General features: G+C 42.3%; 1 protein-coding gene across 1 annotated transcript in view; it reads right to left on the minus strand.

The window, feature by feature from the left end:
* Window positions 1–16,223, minus strand: part of LOC139477374 (ubiquitin-like modifier-activating enzyme 6) — a 109,377-nt gene that overhangs the window by 43,968 nt on the left and 49,186 nt on the right. The window contains exons 9-10 of the mRNA XM_071259936.1: window positions 8,817–8,940; window positions 6,061–6,170 (exon numbers count right to left, since the gene is read on the minus strand). Coding sequence (XP_071116037.1) covers window positions 6,061–6,170; window positions 8,817–8,940 — 234 coding nt within the window. The remainder of the gene's footprint in view (window positions 1–6,060; window positions 6,171–8,816; window positions 8,941–16,223) is intronic.

The raw sequence follows: 16,223 nt of genomic DNA on the forward strand, positions 1-16,223 counted from the left end.
CAGACAGTGTAGCACACCACAGACAGGGGCAGGACACACCACAGACAGGGGCAGGACACGGTGTAGCACACCACAGACAGTGTAGCACACCACAGACAGGGGCAGGACACAGTGTAGCACACCACAGACAGGGGCAGGACACACCACAGACAGGGACAGGACACAGTGTAGCACACCACAGACAGGGGCAGGACACACCACAGACAAGGGCAGGACACACCACAGACAGGGGCAGGACACACCACAGACAGGGGCAGGACACATTGTAGCACACCACAGACAGGGGCAGGAGACAGTGTAGCACACCACAGACAGGGGCAGGACACACCACAGACAGGGGCAGGACACAGTGTAGCACACCACAGACAGGGGCAGGGGACATTGTAGCACACCACAGACAGGGGCAGGACACACCACAGACAGGGGCAGGACACAGTGTAGCACACCACAGACATGGGCAGGGCACAGTGTAGCACACCACAGACAGACAGGACACACCACAGACAGGGACAGGGCACAGTGTAGCACACCACAGACAGACAGGACACACCACAGACAGGGGCAGGACACAGTGTAGCACACCACAGACAGACAGGACACACCACAGACAGGGACAGGGCACAGTGTAGCACACCACGGGCAGGGCACAGTGTAGCACACCACAGACATGGGCAGGGCACAGTGTAGCACACCACAGACAGGGGCAGGGCAAAGTGTAGCACACCACAGACAGGGGCAGGGCACAGTGTAGCACACCACAGACAGGGGCAGGGCAAAGTGTAGCACACCACAGACAGGGGCAGGACACAGTGTAGCACACCACAGACAGGGGCAGGGCACAGTGTAGCACACCACAGACAGACAGGACACACCACAGACAGGGGCAGGACACAGTGTAGCACACCACAGACAGGGGCAGGGCACAGTGTAGCACACCACAGACAGGGGCAGGGCAAAGTGTAGCACACCACAGACAGGGGCAGGGCACAGTGTAGCACACCACAGACAGGGGCAGGGCAAAGTGTAGCACACCACAGACAGGGGCAAGACACAGTGTAGCACACCACAGACAGGGGCAGGACACACCACAGACAGGGGCAGGACACGGTGTAGCACACCACAGACAGGGACAGGACACACCACAGACAGGGGCAGGACACAGTGTAGCACACCACAGACAGGGGCAGGACACACCACAGACAGGGACAGGACACACCACAGACAGGGGCTGGACACAGTGTAGCACACCACAGACAGGGACAGGACACACCACAGACAGGGGCAGGACACACCACAGACAGGGGCAGGACATAGTGTAGCACACCACAGACAGGGGCAGGACACATAAGCACACCACAGACAGGGGCAGGACACATAAGCACACCACAGACAGGGGCAGGACACATAAGCACACCACAGACAGGGGCAGGACACATTGTAGCACACTAGAGACAGGGGCTGGACACACACGTTTTGAAAACTTTCGCTTTAAAAGGAAAGCTATGTGGATAAATATATCAAGATTTGAGACCATTATGCATGTTTAGTCTAGGCCACATCACAGTACTGATAAGGATACAAGATAATAAATCTGTAAGAAAACTTTATAACATTTCTGAAATTACAGAACTGACAGTAAGTATTCTGCTGTTTGTTTATTATCAAATTATCAAGTATGGTCTGATGAGCTAACCATCCCTGTTGATCTGGACCTGCATTAACAGGTAACTCGGTCCATGTCAATGTGACCCTTGTGAACAAACACTCCTGTAGTATGTGAAGGACACTACAGAGATGTACGTATCAAACTAATGACATCCTTGAAGCAGCACGTCTATGTCAAAGTGGGACAACAATGCCAGCTACCATTCACACGTTCCTGTCCCATTATCCGTGTTGGAGGCCATCGGCAACTGCCACTGTACATGATGTAACAGCTACACTTAGAGCACAAGGTGACAGCTGGCTGTCAAATATTCAGGCAATGGCATAAAAATAGTGTTAGTCACTTCAGCAAAATATGACTAACTCACTATTATTGACGTCCAGATAAATTCTGTAACATTTCAACTGGTTGAAAAAAGACTTGCATTGTAAGAAATTGATGTCTACTTCAACTTAAAGCTTCCTGCATAACACTGTCGAAAGAGTTTCAAAACATAGGCAACCAGAAATCAGTTTGTTGAAAATTATTTTGTCAGAAATAAATAAAACAAGTAAACCAGACTAGTTTGATGAGTTGTCAAATACCATTGTCATAACTCTGTGGGATGGGATGAAGTGATTCATTTCTTCATTACTGGAGTAAAACTTATGACATGGATATTTCCACGCAACATGCAATTTTTTTCATATATAGTCAGTGCCTCAGAAATAAGACTTGAGAATGCTTCCTGACAAACGGTTGATAATTGTGCCTTGTCACACCTTGGTCTGGGTCAAAAATCTGTTGGCCAAATACAATTAATAACATACTTCAAAAGCCCCTTATTGCTAACAATTCAATTATTGTACAAACTTAATTATTTGAACCCATTAAGGGCTTCTTGGTGGTCAAATGGCTAAATCCAGTTAGTGTTAAGGTGAAGGCTGGGGAGTGTGGGTGGCTATTTCTTACATACCCGTGGGTGAGAAACCCATCAGAGATAACTGGTATCAAACATGTGTTTAATCGAATTCCTGGTGGGTGATTGGCTACTCTACGGAGATGACCTGAGGTCAAATTATTACGGACTACTTTCTTGATTGTAATTCATTGATAAGTTACTCATGCTTAGGTCAAATTCACCTACATCTGTGTTGAATCTTATGTTGGGTCTTGTCTTGTTTGCATAATCATCATTGCCTTGATAATCTACAGATATGGCAGAAACTTTTATTGTGGAGGGTCACACAATGTATGGTTAGTAAGCAGAAGGCCGGATGATGTCACAAATGACCTTTGTGTTGTGCATTAATGCGATACTGTGATCATGAGACTAGACAAAATAAGCATCGATTCGATTCTAAAATGGTGAGATTTTAGGGTGTGTAAGAAACAGATTGCCTGTCAAATATCATTCATCTTACAACTTGTTGTTTCAAAGCATATTTAACTTGCTTTCGCTCATTAGATACCTTGTGAAACAACTAATAGATAATGGTATCTGATGTATGGGCAGCTAGACTCCTCTCACTAAAGACCCGTGAAGATCCGGGAGAGAATAGGTCTTCAGGCCTCAAAGTTGCGACTAAATTGGTTGCCATGGTGATCTAGTTTTGTATTTTGCGACTGGTATTTTCATGTCAGTTGCCAACTGGCTCCGTGTCTTTAATTAAGTTTGGCGACTGAATATCTCTTGTCGTAAGATATTGAATAAGATTGTTTTAAATATAAGTGCTGTATTTTCAGTGAAAAAAATCGATATCAGAACATAACAACATCGACTACATCACTGCTAGGCCATGTGTACTGTTTTCCCTTTCGATATGAAGCTCCATAACTGGAATGAAGCAAGCGCTTTCCATTGTTAAGTAATGCATTAATGATGTTAAGAATTTAGTACCCACGCATGCGCTGTACGACATCTGCCCAGGTGACAGCAGTTCAAAAACACGAAGTCAAAACAAAAACAAATCGTTGTCAATCGGCAAATGATGATTACCGTATTTTCTTGAGTATAGTGCGCACCCCTCTCTAGCGGATTCAGTATTTTTTTGGGGAAAAAATTCAAATAGATCTACCAAGCGCAGAAAAAAAATTACACCGTAGATATATTTACTCCTTTAGCGAAGTCCGGCAAACGAACGGGTAACTTGGTCAGTACAAATTTGAAATTTGAGATAAAAAAATCACCAGACATGTTGATTTACCGTTTAAATTGTATTTTTTTTGTTCTGCTAGGCATTGTTTTATATCCAGGGATTAAGATTACCATGTGTATCTTCTCATAAACTAAGCCGGACACAGCAATCAGCTGTACACACATTTTCTTGGAATCTACCGGTGATTCAGTCAAGACACACCCAATGATATAACTTTACAGGATTTTAATGCAAGGATTGGCAAAAATTGTATCTGGAACTATTTTTTTATCAGGAATAATATATTCCAATATCTTGTTAATTTAGATGCAGCTTTTACTAAACATATTTGAAATAATAATAACCCTAAGCGAAGCAGCTGATCGCTAATACCGGGTATTAATTTTTACATGGAACCAGTCTGACCAGTCACCGTCAAGGCTCCCGTGCACGTGATCGCGTGATCACGAGAATTACGTGTTGACATAGAATCGTCCAACAAAAACAAATATGACTTTTAACGAGTCAAAGTATGGCATTTATGACATATGTATCCATTCTCTGTCAACTAAAGTTCGTTTCAAGGTGTCAATAGCGATAATCTGACCGTGGTTTCTGTTAATAACGTTGAGTTGTGCTATCTTCCGATCGCTTCACACACGATTTCGCCGAAATTAATTAAAACAATATTAAAAGTAATTTTGAATAAAATTAATGAAATAAGTTACAAACATAAGTCTAGATATACAAAGAACACTTTATATAGTCAGACAGTGTAATTACATGATTAATTTGCGTACTTCAGTATGGATTTGTTGACATGGTATTTCCGGTGTTACGTGCTCACGGTAATGTCTTTCCATGGGGAACAAAAGATCAAAACTCATTATTTCGTGTATAATGAGCACCCCCTTCTACACAGCTGTGCTTTTTTGGAAAAAAAGTGCGCAGTATACTCAAGAAAATACGGAATGCTTTGAATGGCGAAGCTGACACGGAAGTTTCGTCGTCTGTTGACACGTTTGATAAACTAAAACCTGCAACTGGCACCGGTAAACTGTCAGATGATGTTACTGACACAATGTTTTTAAGCTTGTCTGATGGATTTACTGACACGATGTTCTAAAGCTTGTCTGATGATGTTACTGACACGATGTTCTAAAGCTTGTCTGATGATGTTACTGACACAATAGTCTAAAGCTTGTTTGTCTGAAAAACTCAAAAGCTTTTACAACAGTCGTTGTCATGATATAAAACTGATTATTCAAACTAAGGGATTTTTTTTGTGTTTTGTTATGCAGAAGCTCAGTTAAATTACAAGTCATTACTTTTGGCTCCTTACATTTTGCCTTGGTTCCTTGAAAAAAAAATTTAGGAGCCAGTGGCTCCTTTGAATTTTTTTTAACTTTGTGGCCTGGTCTTCAGCAACCCATGCTTGCCGTAAAAGGCGAATATTCTTGTCGTGAGAGGCAACTAACAGGATTGGATTATCAGTCTTGCTGACTTGCTTGATGCATGTCATTATATACCCATTGTGTGGATCGATGCTCATGATATTAATTTCTGGACTGTCTTGTCCAGACTCAATTATTTACAGACCGCCGTCATATAGCTGGAATATTGCAGAGTGCAGCGTTAAACAACAAACCAACCAACCAACCTCTCACAACATGAACCAACCATTCACTGAGTCTTGGCCTTCATCAGAATTTGTTTTGGGATCCATAAAAACTTTCAGTGGTTGAATTTGTTTTGGGCAGGCCTTACTCTGTTCACTGGGCTCAACTGTAGATCTCTCGGCCTGATGCGGCTCAACTCATCTCATAACATGAACCAGTCACTGAGTCACTGAGGAAATGTGCTTAGTTTTTTAAAGTTTTCCGAGGTGAATCAGTTAAGGGCTTTCCAATACTGAGCTGGGTTTAAGGCCACTTAAACAATATTTCAGTTCTGTCATGGTGTGTCAGCTTATCATGGCGGAAAGTTGTCAGTTTGTAAGTACAGGTGGGGTGGTGTCACACTAAGAATAAAAATAAGGGCATAAGGATTCAAACCAATGATCACAGGGATGCTGGCATGCCCAATGGGTGCAACACATGGAGGACTGGGCCACCCAAGCCCTGAGTTAATTGATGTCTGTGCACGTTTAATCTATTTGGGGCCTTGTAGTACTTAAAGTGAGTTGTCAGTGGTTGGTGGCTCCAGAATGGCCATGCAGTGGCATTAGATGTCAGGTTTAGTGACACTGTGTAACGTGGTTCATAACAAACAACTTACAAAGTGGACTTTCTTTGGCAGTTTCACAGGAACGATGATCCCTCCGCTCTCGTACGGCTTGTGTTCCTCCCCTGCCGTGTCACAGATGCTGAATGTGTATGGGGTTAACACTGGAACACAAAAGTGAACAAGCATGAAATACTCACATCCCCCGCCAATATGACATGTCGGGTGTGTGCAATGCTATAGACCCATGTGAACTATGTTCACTGGGCCTTTTTGTAAAGAAATATACTACGTTTTTCAAGATCTGCTCTGGAAACGAGGACTACCACCATTTTCAGTCTAAATCAAAGTCGTTGCCATGGAAACTCAAAAAATAACTTTTATAAAAAAAACCGAACTATCAAAAGGCACCAGTTCACCACTAGACCTATCAATGTGCAAATTGTGGTGAAGAAAAATGGTACGGTTTTCAAGATCTGCTCCGGAAACGGGGACTACCACAATTTTCAGTCTAAATCCAAGTCGTTGCCATGGAAACTCGAAAAAGAATTTTTTTTAAAAATCCCAAACTATCAAAAGGCACCAGTTCACCACTAGATCTATCTATGTGCCATGTTTGGCAAAGAAATATGGTACAGTTTTCAAGATCTGCTCCGGAAACGAAATGTGACGGCCGGACGGAAGGACGGCACCCATTCCTATATCCACCTTCCACTTCGTGGCGGGGGATAATAATGTCATCTGGCACACTTACAATGCTGCCAATATTGCTGCAGTGGTCAAATATAAACCAGTTGGGGAATTTAAAGATAATGAAATTTGAAATAAGATGTTTTGATTAAAACAATCATTATAGCTAAAATGGACAGATTTTGGTTTGTTGTTTAACGCCGCACTCAGCAATATTCCAGCTATATGACGGCGGTCTGTAAATAATCGAGTCTGGACCAGACAATCCAGTGATTTATATCATGAGCATCAATCCGTGCAATTGGGATCGATGACATGCATCAACCAAGTCAGCGAGCCTGACCACCCGATCCCGTTAGTCGCCTTTTCACAACAAGCATCGCCACCTTTTACAGCAAGCATGAAATGCTGAAGACCTATTCTACCCCAGAATCTTCACAGGGTCTAAAATGGATAGAATTATAATTAAACCGCCTGCATGTTACCAGAAATGAGCAGGCCAATGTATCTTGATAATGCCTTGACGACGGGCCATTATCACGCCTGTTGGTAGGTGACGTCATATTGATGTTCAATAGTGACGTCATCTAGTTTGTTTTATAACGTTTTCATATTCGTAAAAGTGGGCCAGTGACATTCGCTGTGTGTTGATTGCAGTAAATGTTTCAAAACAGATATTGTTATTTATTTTTATTTGATAACAAATTCTATCCATTTTAGCTATAAAAACGGTAAAGCTATTTTTCAGGGCATTATCATTTGCAGAAGCCCTCGGTCTTATTATAATGCCCTGAAAAATAGTGTTACCCTTATATTATAGTGGCAATCTAGAGTAAGTGATTAAGAAAGGGTTTTAATGCTGTTTTTGACAGTATTTCAAGGTGGCCATACAGTGATCCCTCGCTACAACCCTTCCTTCGGGGTCCAAATAATTGGTGAGCCTTATAGATGATCGTAGGCGGTAGTTGACCAACAAATCAGTCAAAAAATGCTCTGCCTTCCTAGAACGATCTAGGTTGCAAATTTAAGAGTTTAAAAAAAAAAGATTAGAATAGAAGTTGTTTATTTGTTTATTTATTTATAGTGTCAAAAAAAAATTTATCAAGTATTTATATGTGCTTTCAAAAAAACAATTCGTATCCCTTTGGCGAATTAAGGTGAATAAACATGTATAACAGACTTGGTCAATAAAAGTATGAAATTTTATATAAAACATCACGAAACATGATTTATTTACCATCACGTTTCCTCCAATCGACTGGAGAGTCAGTTAAAAAGTACCCAATGACAGAAATTGTATCTGAATAATTATTTTATCAGGAATAATATATTCCAATATTGCGTTATTTTAGTTGTAGTTTCCACTGCATATACTTAAAATTATAAAAACCATAAGGGTAGCACTTTAGTACAGATGGTATGCAGGATATCATTTTAAGTATGGAACAATTTGACCAGTCACTAAGGGACTTCCAGCGCTACATGTATTTCGATTGCTAAAACATTTAATAGTCAAACTGCCTCAAATATGACTTTTAGCGAGTTATGGTACAGCATTTACGATATGTGTATCCATTCTCTTGCAACTAAAGTTCATTTCAAGGCATCAATAGCAGTAATCTGATCATGGTTGCTGTAAATAACAGTGAGTTGTGCGATCTACTGATTACTTCGCATACGATTTCACCGAAATTATTGTAAACATTATTATAATTTTTGAATGAAATTTTGTATATAATTTATAAAATACATTGCAAACATTAGTCCAGATAAACAATGAACAAATTTTTTATAACCAGATATTATAATAATAGGATTAAATTGCGTACTTCAGTTCGGATTTGTTGACGAGTATTTCCAGTGTTACGTGATCGCATTGATCAGCTGATAATGTTTTTTGAAATGGGGGAAAACATCGTGTCATTGGAAAACTTGGGTTTATTAAAAATGTTGGAAGCCATGCTTTACCGTGCGCTATAACCGAGTTAGTGCTGTATTGAAGAGCTCACTGTATTTATATGTTGGAGTACAACCAAAAGTCATTTCAACTTCAAGAAATCAACAAGAACAGTCCCAATTCAACTTTCATTGTTCTATTTCAGTTTGAGGGTGAAGTTTACCTTTGATCTGGCAAAGCTGACCATTGAGTGAGGTCATCCCTCTGACCTCCTTGAAGGTCACTGTGGCATCAGACTCAAGGCCATGCATCTGGTTGTCTAGGCATGCCACAACTCCTGGGGTAGCCTACAACAGAAACACAAGTTAAAACTCCTGGGGTAGCCTAAAACAGACACATGTCGCAACCCCTGGCGACAGCCTGCAACATACACATCACAACCCCTGGGCGTAGCCTACAACAGAAACATAAGTTACAACCCCTGGCGACAGCCTGCATCATACACATCACAACCCCTGGGCGTAGCCTACAACAGAAACATAAGTTACAACCCCTGGCGACAGCCTGCAACATACACATCACAACCCCTGGGCGTAGCCTACAACAGAAACATAAGTTACAACCCCTGGCGACAGCCTGCAACATACACATCACAACCCCTGGGCGTAGCCTACAACAGAAACATAAGTTACAACCCCTGGCGACAGCCTGCAACATACACATCACAACCCCTGGGCGTAGCCTACAACAGAAACATAAGTTACAACCCCTGGCGACAGCCTGCAACATACACATCACAACCCCTGGGCGTAGCCTACAACAGAAACATAAGTTACAACCCCTGGCGACAGCCTGCAACATACACATCACAACCCCTGGGCGTAGCCTACAACAGAAACATAAGTTACAACCCCTGGCGACAGCCTGCATCATACACATCACAACCCCTGGGCGTAGCCTACAACAGAAACATAAGTTACAACCCCTGGCGACAGCCTGCAACATACACATCACAACCCCTGGGCGTAGCCTACAACAGAAACATAAGTTACAACCCCTGGCGACAGCCTGCATCATACACATCACAACCCCTGGGCGTAGCCTACAACAGAAACATAAGTTACAACCCCTGGCGACAGCCTGCAACATACACATCACAACCCCTGGGCGTAGCCTACAACAGAAACATAAGTTACAACCCCTGGCGACAGCCTGCAACATACACATCACAACCCCTGGGCGTAGCCTACAACAGAAACATAAGTTACAACCCCTGGCGACAGCCTGCAACATACACATCACAACCCCTGGGCGTAGCCTACAACAGAAACATAAGTTACAACCCCTGGCGACAGCCTGCAACATACACATCACAACCCCTGGGCGTAGCCTACAACAGAAACATAAGTTACAACCCCTGGCGACAGCCTGCAACATACACATCACAACCCCTGGGCGTAGCCTAAAACAGAAACACAAGTTACAACACATTTCAGACTGTAACAGGGGCGGTCGGGTAGCATAGTGGTTAGAGCGTTGGCCACGCCGGAGACCTGGATTCGATTCCCAACATGGGTACAATGTGTGAAGCCCATTTCTGGTGTCCCCCGCCGTGATATTGCTGGAATATTGCTAAAAGCGGAATAAAACCATACTCACTCACTCACTCAGACTGTAACAAATTTCTAGAATTTATGTGTTTCATGACTAGGATCCTCAAGTTATGCAACAGTATTTCATTCTGGTGATCCCCCTTAATCCTGATGTTTAACAACAAGGACTCTTAGCTTTCCTCATTAATTACAAAAACTTATTATTGTTCTGCTCAACAACATGAAATAACAAGAACGTTGACTTGCGTTGTGACCTCAAGACACTGGCACAAGTAGAGCTGTCCATATAATCACAAGTGGGTTTCATTGCCTTGTCTCAGAAATCATTAGATTGGCATTATGTTCCATGTAAAAACTTGTAGCACGGGTTGCGAGCGGTACCTTTGATCTTACCCGTGCTGTATCATGGTAGTAAGAGCACGGTTTGTTAAAGATCATTACCATTGGCTGGTGCCAAGATCAGCAAGCCCCGCCTACTAGCTTCAGAAATTTCAAACTTACAATGTTTCTTTAGTGTTGTACACAGTGTTCAAGAGTAATAACGTAAATAAACAACAAAAAACAATAGAAATGTTTATAACTTTATTAAAAGATTACAATGTAACTGTCAAACATAAAAACAACTGGACACAGAACGCATTTTGCTAAATTCGGAAAATTAATAGTTGACATTTCTAATGTGCCTTTGAAAATTCCAAAGTTTACACTTGATTTAACAATAAAATTAAAAGTTAAACGTTAACGTTAAAAGTTAACGTCATATTATACGTCACTAAATTTTGGAATGACCGTCGCATCCCGTGCTACAAGTCACTTACAACACACCCACCTACTCGTTGTTTGGGCAGTAAGAGCACGGTTTGGCTTGGCATTTGATTGACAGACAGATTGTTCCATGTAAAAACATAGGGTTGCCTTCTGCAAGTAGACCACAGGTTCATGTTCTACACTGTTTATAGTGTGTCCACCAATAACACGGTAAGTGTTACGTTGTCTCAAACTGCACTGCATTACGTAGCTTTGCTATCTTACTTGTTTTATTTCATCCAGTACTTGAGTTTTAAAACATTCCACCGGGCAGTTGACGGAATTTCAAAATCAAATCTCCTCAGCATAAATGATTATTGTACACAATTCCGGTGCATCTATTATGACGAAGACCTCATCTGCACTCATACCTTGTATGAACAGCTACTTCACTAGTTATGAAATTAGAGTTTTGTTTAAATAGTCACTTAAATTAGACAGACAAGGCAGTAATTCACTACTCGGCTGGGCAATTGTGAAGCTCATAATGATCTGCCTAAAGCCTTAACCCCAGACATCAATCTGCAGCCACGTGTTGTTATATTACCACCAGACAGAACAGCCTCAGGCACCACCATTTGCATAAAAGTCTATATCAAATTAAAGAATGAATGAGAAGAGTCTCTTCCATTTCCTTCTCCACTACAAACATCATCTTAACCTGTCTTCTGAAGATCCTACTGTGTCAATTCAACCTGTCTTCTGAAAATCCCACTAGGTCAACTCATGTGTCTCCAGAGATCCCTCTGGGTCAACTCAACCTGTCTCTTGAAGATCCTACTGTGTCAACTCAACCTGTCTCCTGAAGATCCCACTAGGTCAACTCATGTGTCTCCTGTAGATCCTACTGGGTCAACTCAACCTGTCTCCTGAAGATCCCACTAGGTCAACTCATGTGTATCCTGTAGATCCTACTGGGTCAACTCAACCTGTCTCCTGAAGATAACACTAGGTCAACTCATGTGTCTCCTGTAGATCCTACCGGGTCAACTAAACGTGATTCATGAAGATCCCACTGGGTCAACTCAACCTGTCTCCTGAAGATCCTACTGTTTCAACTCAACCTGTCTCCCAAAGATCCCGCTAGGTTGACTCATGTGTCTCCTGTAGATCCTACTGGGTCAACTCAACCTGTCTCCTGAAGATAACACAAGGTCAACTCATGTGTCTCCCGAGATCCCACTGGGTCAACTTTACCTGTCTCCTGAAGATCCCACTGGGTCAACTCAACGTGATTCATAAAGATCCCACTGGGTCAACTCAACCTGTATCCTGAAGATCCCACTGGGTCAACTCAACCTGTCTCCTGTAGATCCCACTGGGTCAACTCAACCTGTCTCCTGAAGGTAACACTAGGTAAACTCATGTGTCTCCCGAGATCCCCCTGGGCCAACTCTGCCTGTCTCCTGAAGATCCTACTGTGTCAACTCAACCTGTCTCCTGAAGATAACACTAGGTCAACTCATGTGTCTCCTGTAGATCCTACCGGGTCAACTCAACGTGATTCACAAAGATCCCACTGGGTCAACTCAAACTATATCCTGAAGATCCCCCTGGGTCAACTAAACGTGATTCATGAAGATCCCACTTGGTCAACTCAACCTGTATCCTGAAGATCCCACTGGGTCAACTCAACCTGTATCCTGAAGATCCCATTGGGTCAACTCTACCTGTATCCTGAAGATCCTACTGGGTCAACTCAACGTGATTTAAGATACCACTGGGTCAACTGAATGAGTTTTCTGAAGACAGAACTAATCAATACCAAAAGGGTGAACTTGACAGCACTTAGTTTCAGTTGGTTTCTTGCAGTTCCCACTTTGTCCACTCATCAGCTTGTCCTGCCATCCCTTGCCTAGCTGAAGTTGCGGCATGTCTTATCCTACATTATAAAAGCTTCCGTAATTGATGATTCACATATCAACAAACACAGCCTCTGAAAGTTAAAGTACAAGCCTCAGTCATGTAGTACTTGTTTAAATTAAAACAACAACTCGACGGACTGTCATCCAACTAAGTTGCAGCAAGGTAATGAAATCTTGCGTCAGCATGATCAAAGAACAAAGATCAACACAAGGTCATAATTCAACATTACTTCCAGGGGAGGCATTTTTGATTTCTTGTTGATGGAAATTTTGCAGAACAGTTCTGCAAGATGACAAAAGTTTGAGAACATGGACAAATGTAAGCACCAAAATTTAAAATGCTGCAAAACACAAATGGCATACACATGATAAGTCACACTACTTTGTACCTAGACACCATATTTCTTTGGTTTCACTGCTTTATGAGTTCAAAAGAATGATTTTTGTGGCAACCCCAAGACATATATAACACACAAGAAACCACAATGGACAAACAGCACATCAAATGAACTCAAAATATGGGAGCTTAAAATTGGGGTGATTAAATGTGCATAAAACATCCCAATTTTCTATCATGACTATATAATTCAGTTGGGTTTTGTCAGGTTTAATATGATTAAATAATGCATGCCTCCACTGGTGCTTTATTGATTTCCACAACATTGGCAGCAGTTTCAATACAAGTAATGAATGTGTTGGGCAGTGCGTAAGTACATATATTTAGATTTTCTATCATTTACTGTTCACATCATCAGGGACTGTGAGTTAACAGCTTTCAAGAGTTCAGTCTTGGAATGACGAAAAAAAATCATCTGAAAAACACAAATGCTATAAATAAATTGCACTCAACTCTAAATAATGGAAAATGTGGTATGATGTTTAATGAGAAATCTATCACAGAGCCAGTGATGTGTTTTTTTTAAATACAACATGTATCTTAGTTTACATCTTCTAGCTTTCACTGGTAATGAAGTCATGTCTGTATGCTAGACTGTTTCATGGGTCATGTGTGGCAGAGTGAGTGAGGGCTGAGCAGATTGTATGACCGGGTCAGTGATACGTCAACTTATCATGGAGCCCTGGAGCAGGCCAACGATCGGCTGTCAATGTGATCCCAACAGAAAACATATTGGAAAACTGACGATGCCAGACAATACATGATGATGACCATTGGAGTTGAATGCTGCCCCCGAATCTCCACAGAATCCTGTGTGTAGAAGGGTCTAATGCTGCCCTAGAATCTCCACAGAATCCTGTGTGTAGAAGGGTCTAATGTTGCCCCAGAATCTGCACAGAATCCTGTGTGTAGAAGGGTCTAATGCTGCCCTAGAATCTCCACAGAATCCTGTGTGTAGAAGGGTCTAATGCTGCCCCAGAATCCTGTTTGTAGAAGGGTCTAATGCTGCCCCAGAATCCTGTGTGTAGAAGGGTCTAATGCTGCCCCAGAATCCTGTGTGTAGAAGGGTCTAATGCTGCCCCAGAATCCTGTGTGTAGAAGGGTCTAATGCCACCCCAGAATCCTGTTTGTAGAAGGGTCTAATGCTGCCCCAGAATCTCCACAGAATCCTGTGTGTAGATGGGTCTAATGCTGCCCCAGTATCCTGTGTGTAGAAGGGTCTAATGCTGCCCCAGAATCTTGTGTGTAGAAGGGTCTGATGCTGCCCCAGAATCCTGTGTGAGGAAGGGTCTAATGCTGCCCCAGAATCTCCACAGAATCCTGTGTGTAGAAGGGTCTAATGCTGCCCCAGTATCCTGTGTGTAGAAGGGTCTAATGCTGCCCCAGAATCCTGTGTGTAGAAGGGTCTAATGCTGCCCCAGTATCCTGTGTGTAGAAGGGTCTAATGCTGCCCCAGAATCCTGTGTGAGGAAGGGTCTAATGCTGCCCCAGAATCTCCACAGAATCCTGTGTGTAGAAGGGTCTAATGCTGCCCAAATATCCTGTGTGTAGAAGGGTCTAATGCTGCCCCAGAATCCTGTGTGTAGAAGGGTCTAATGCTGCCCCAGAATCCTGTGTGTAGAAGGGTCTCTATAATGCCGCCCCAGAATCCTGTGTGTAGAAGGGTCTCTATAATGCCGCCCCAGAATCCTGTGTGTAGAAGGGTCTAATGCTGCCCGAGAATCTCTACAGAACCTGTGTGTAGAAGGGTCTAATGCTGTTTCAGAATCCTGTGTGTAAAAGGGTCTAATGCTGCTCCAGAATCTCCACAGATTCATTAGCGTATGAGGCAGATCATGTGGGTCTAATGTTGGGTAAAAATCCCCATGGAATCACAATTTGTATGATTTGGAAGGATCAACTACTGGCACACTTTCAAAGATTGACAGATGCATATGGAATTGCAAAACAACAAATGATATAGTAAACTAACGAGAGTAACATATTATCACCAAGGAAGTCAATGATGTTTTTTGCAAGACGACAAAATAAACACAATGCCTTTAAATTGACACAAGTTACACCCCGCAAAAAAAGAAAGATAATTGTCAGACACAGACATAATAAAGACCAAGACCTACCACTGTAGTTTACAAGTTTGGATAAAACTACAGGTATTAACTATGGATACACATGACACCACCTTTCTCAGAGGTTAAACATCTTTATTTATGCGTAATTCAAATTTACGCTGGGACATACTTCAAACATAATATCACTGCATCAAAGCCCCCACCTGGGAAATCAAAGAAATTGACAAGTTTGACAGGTGAGTCATCAATGTAATTGATCCATGTCATTTGCTGGAGCCGCAGACAGGCACACACTGGGTGGTGAAGTATTGTCTAGCGTGATCTCCACAAACAACACCAGTCCTGATGAGCGGGCCTTGCTTATTTCAGGTGAAATACATCATCCGGCAAGTGATATTGACAACCGAGAAGTCAATCCCCCAAACATGATGTCTGACATAACAGACAGGTTGCTAATCCAATTATTTACTTTACTTTCTAAATATGAAAACAGGAAAATCCTGACAAATCCGTTCTCAACATCACTTTCAATATATCAAATTGAGAAGATTTTCATGAGGATCAATATTTCTAGGAAAACATTATTGAATGATCTTACATTCTTTGTTGTAATTGAGGTTGTCAAACCGTGACACAGCTTAGACTAAAGCACTGATGGGCTGAAGCTCATGACTCTCACCACAAGCACCGTGGTCACTCACAGACTGGTCTATTTGTTCAACACATTGCCTTCATCATGCAGCATGTAGTACACGGTCAGGTGATGACATGAGCTGGCATGTGCACAACACCTGTGATGACTCTGAAGAGTAACAATGAGACAATGTGCTCCCAGAGGCAATCAGCCATATTAATGTACAGAATTACTGTTGTCAC

This window comes from Haliotis cracherodii, unplaced genomic scaffold (genome assembly GCF_022045235.1).
Source record: "Haliotis cracherodii isolate W230 unplaced genomic scaffold, xgHalCrac1.p SCAF_1, whole genome shotgun sequence".
Lineage (NCBI taxonomy): Eukaryota > Metazoa > Mollusca > Gastropoda > Lepetellida > Haliotidae > Haliotis > Haliotis cracherodii.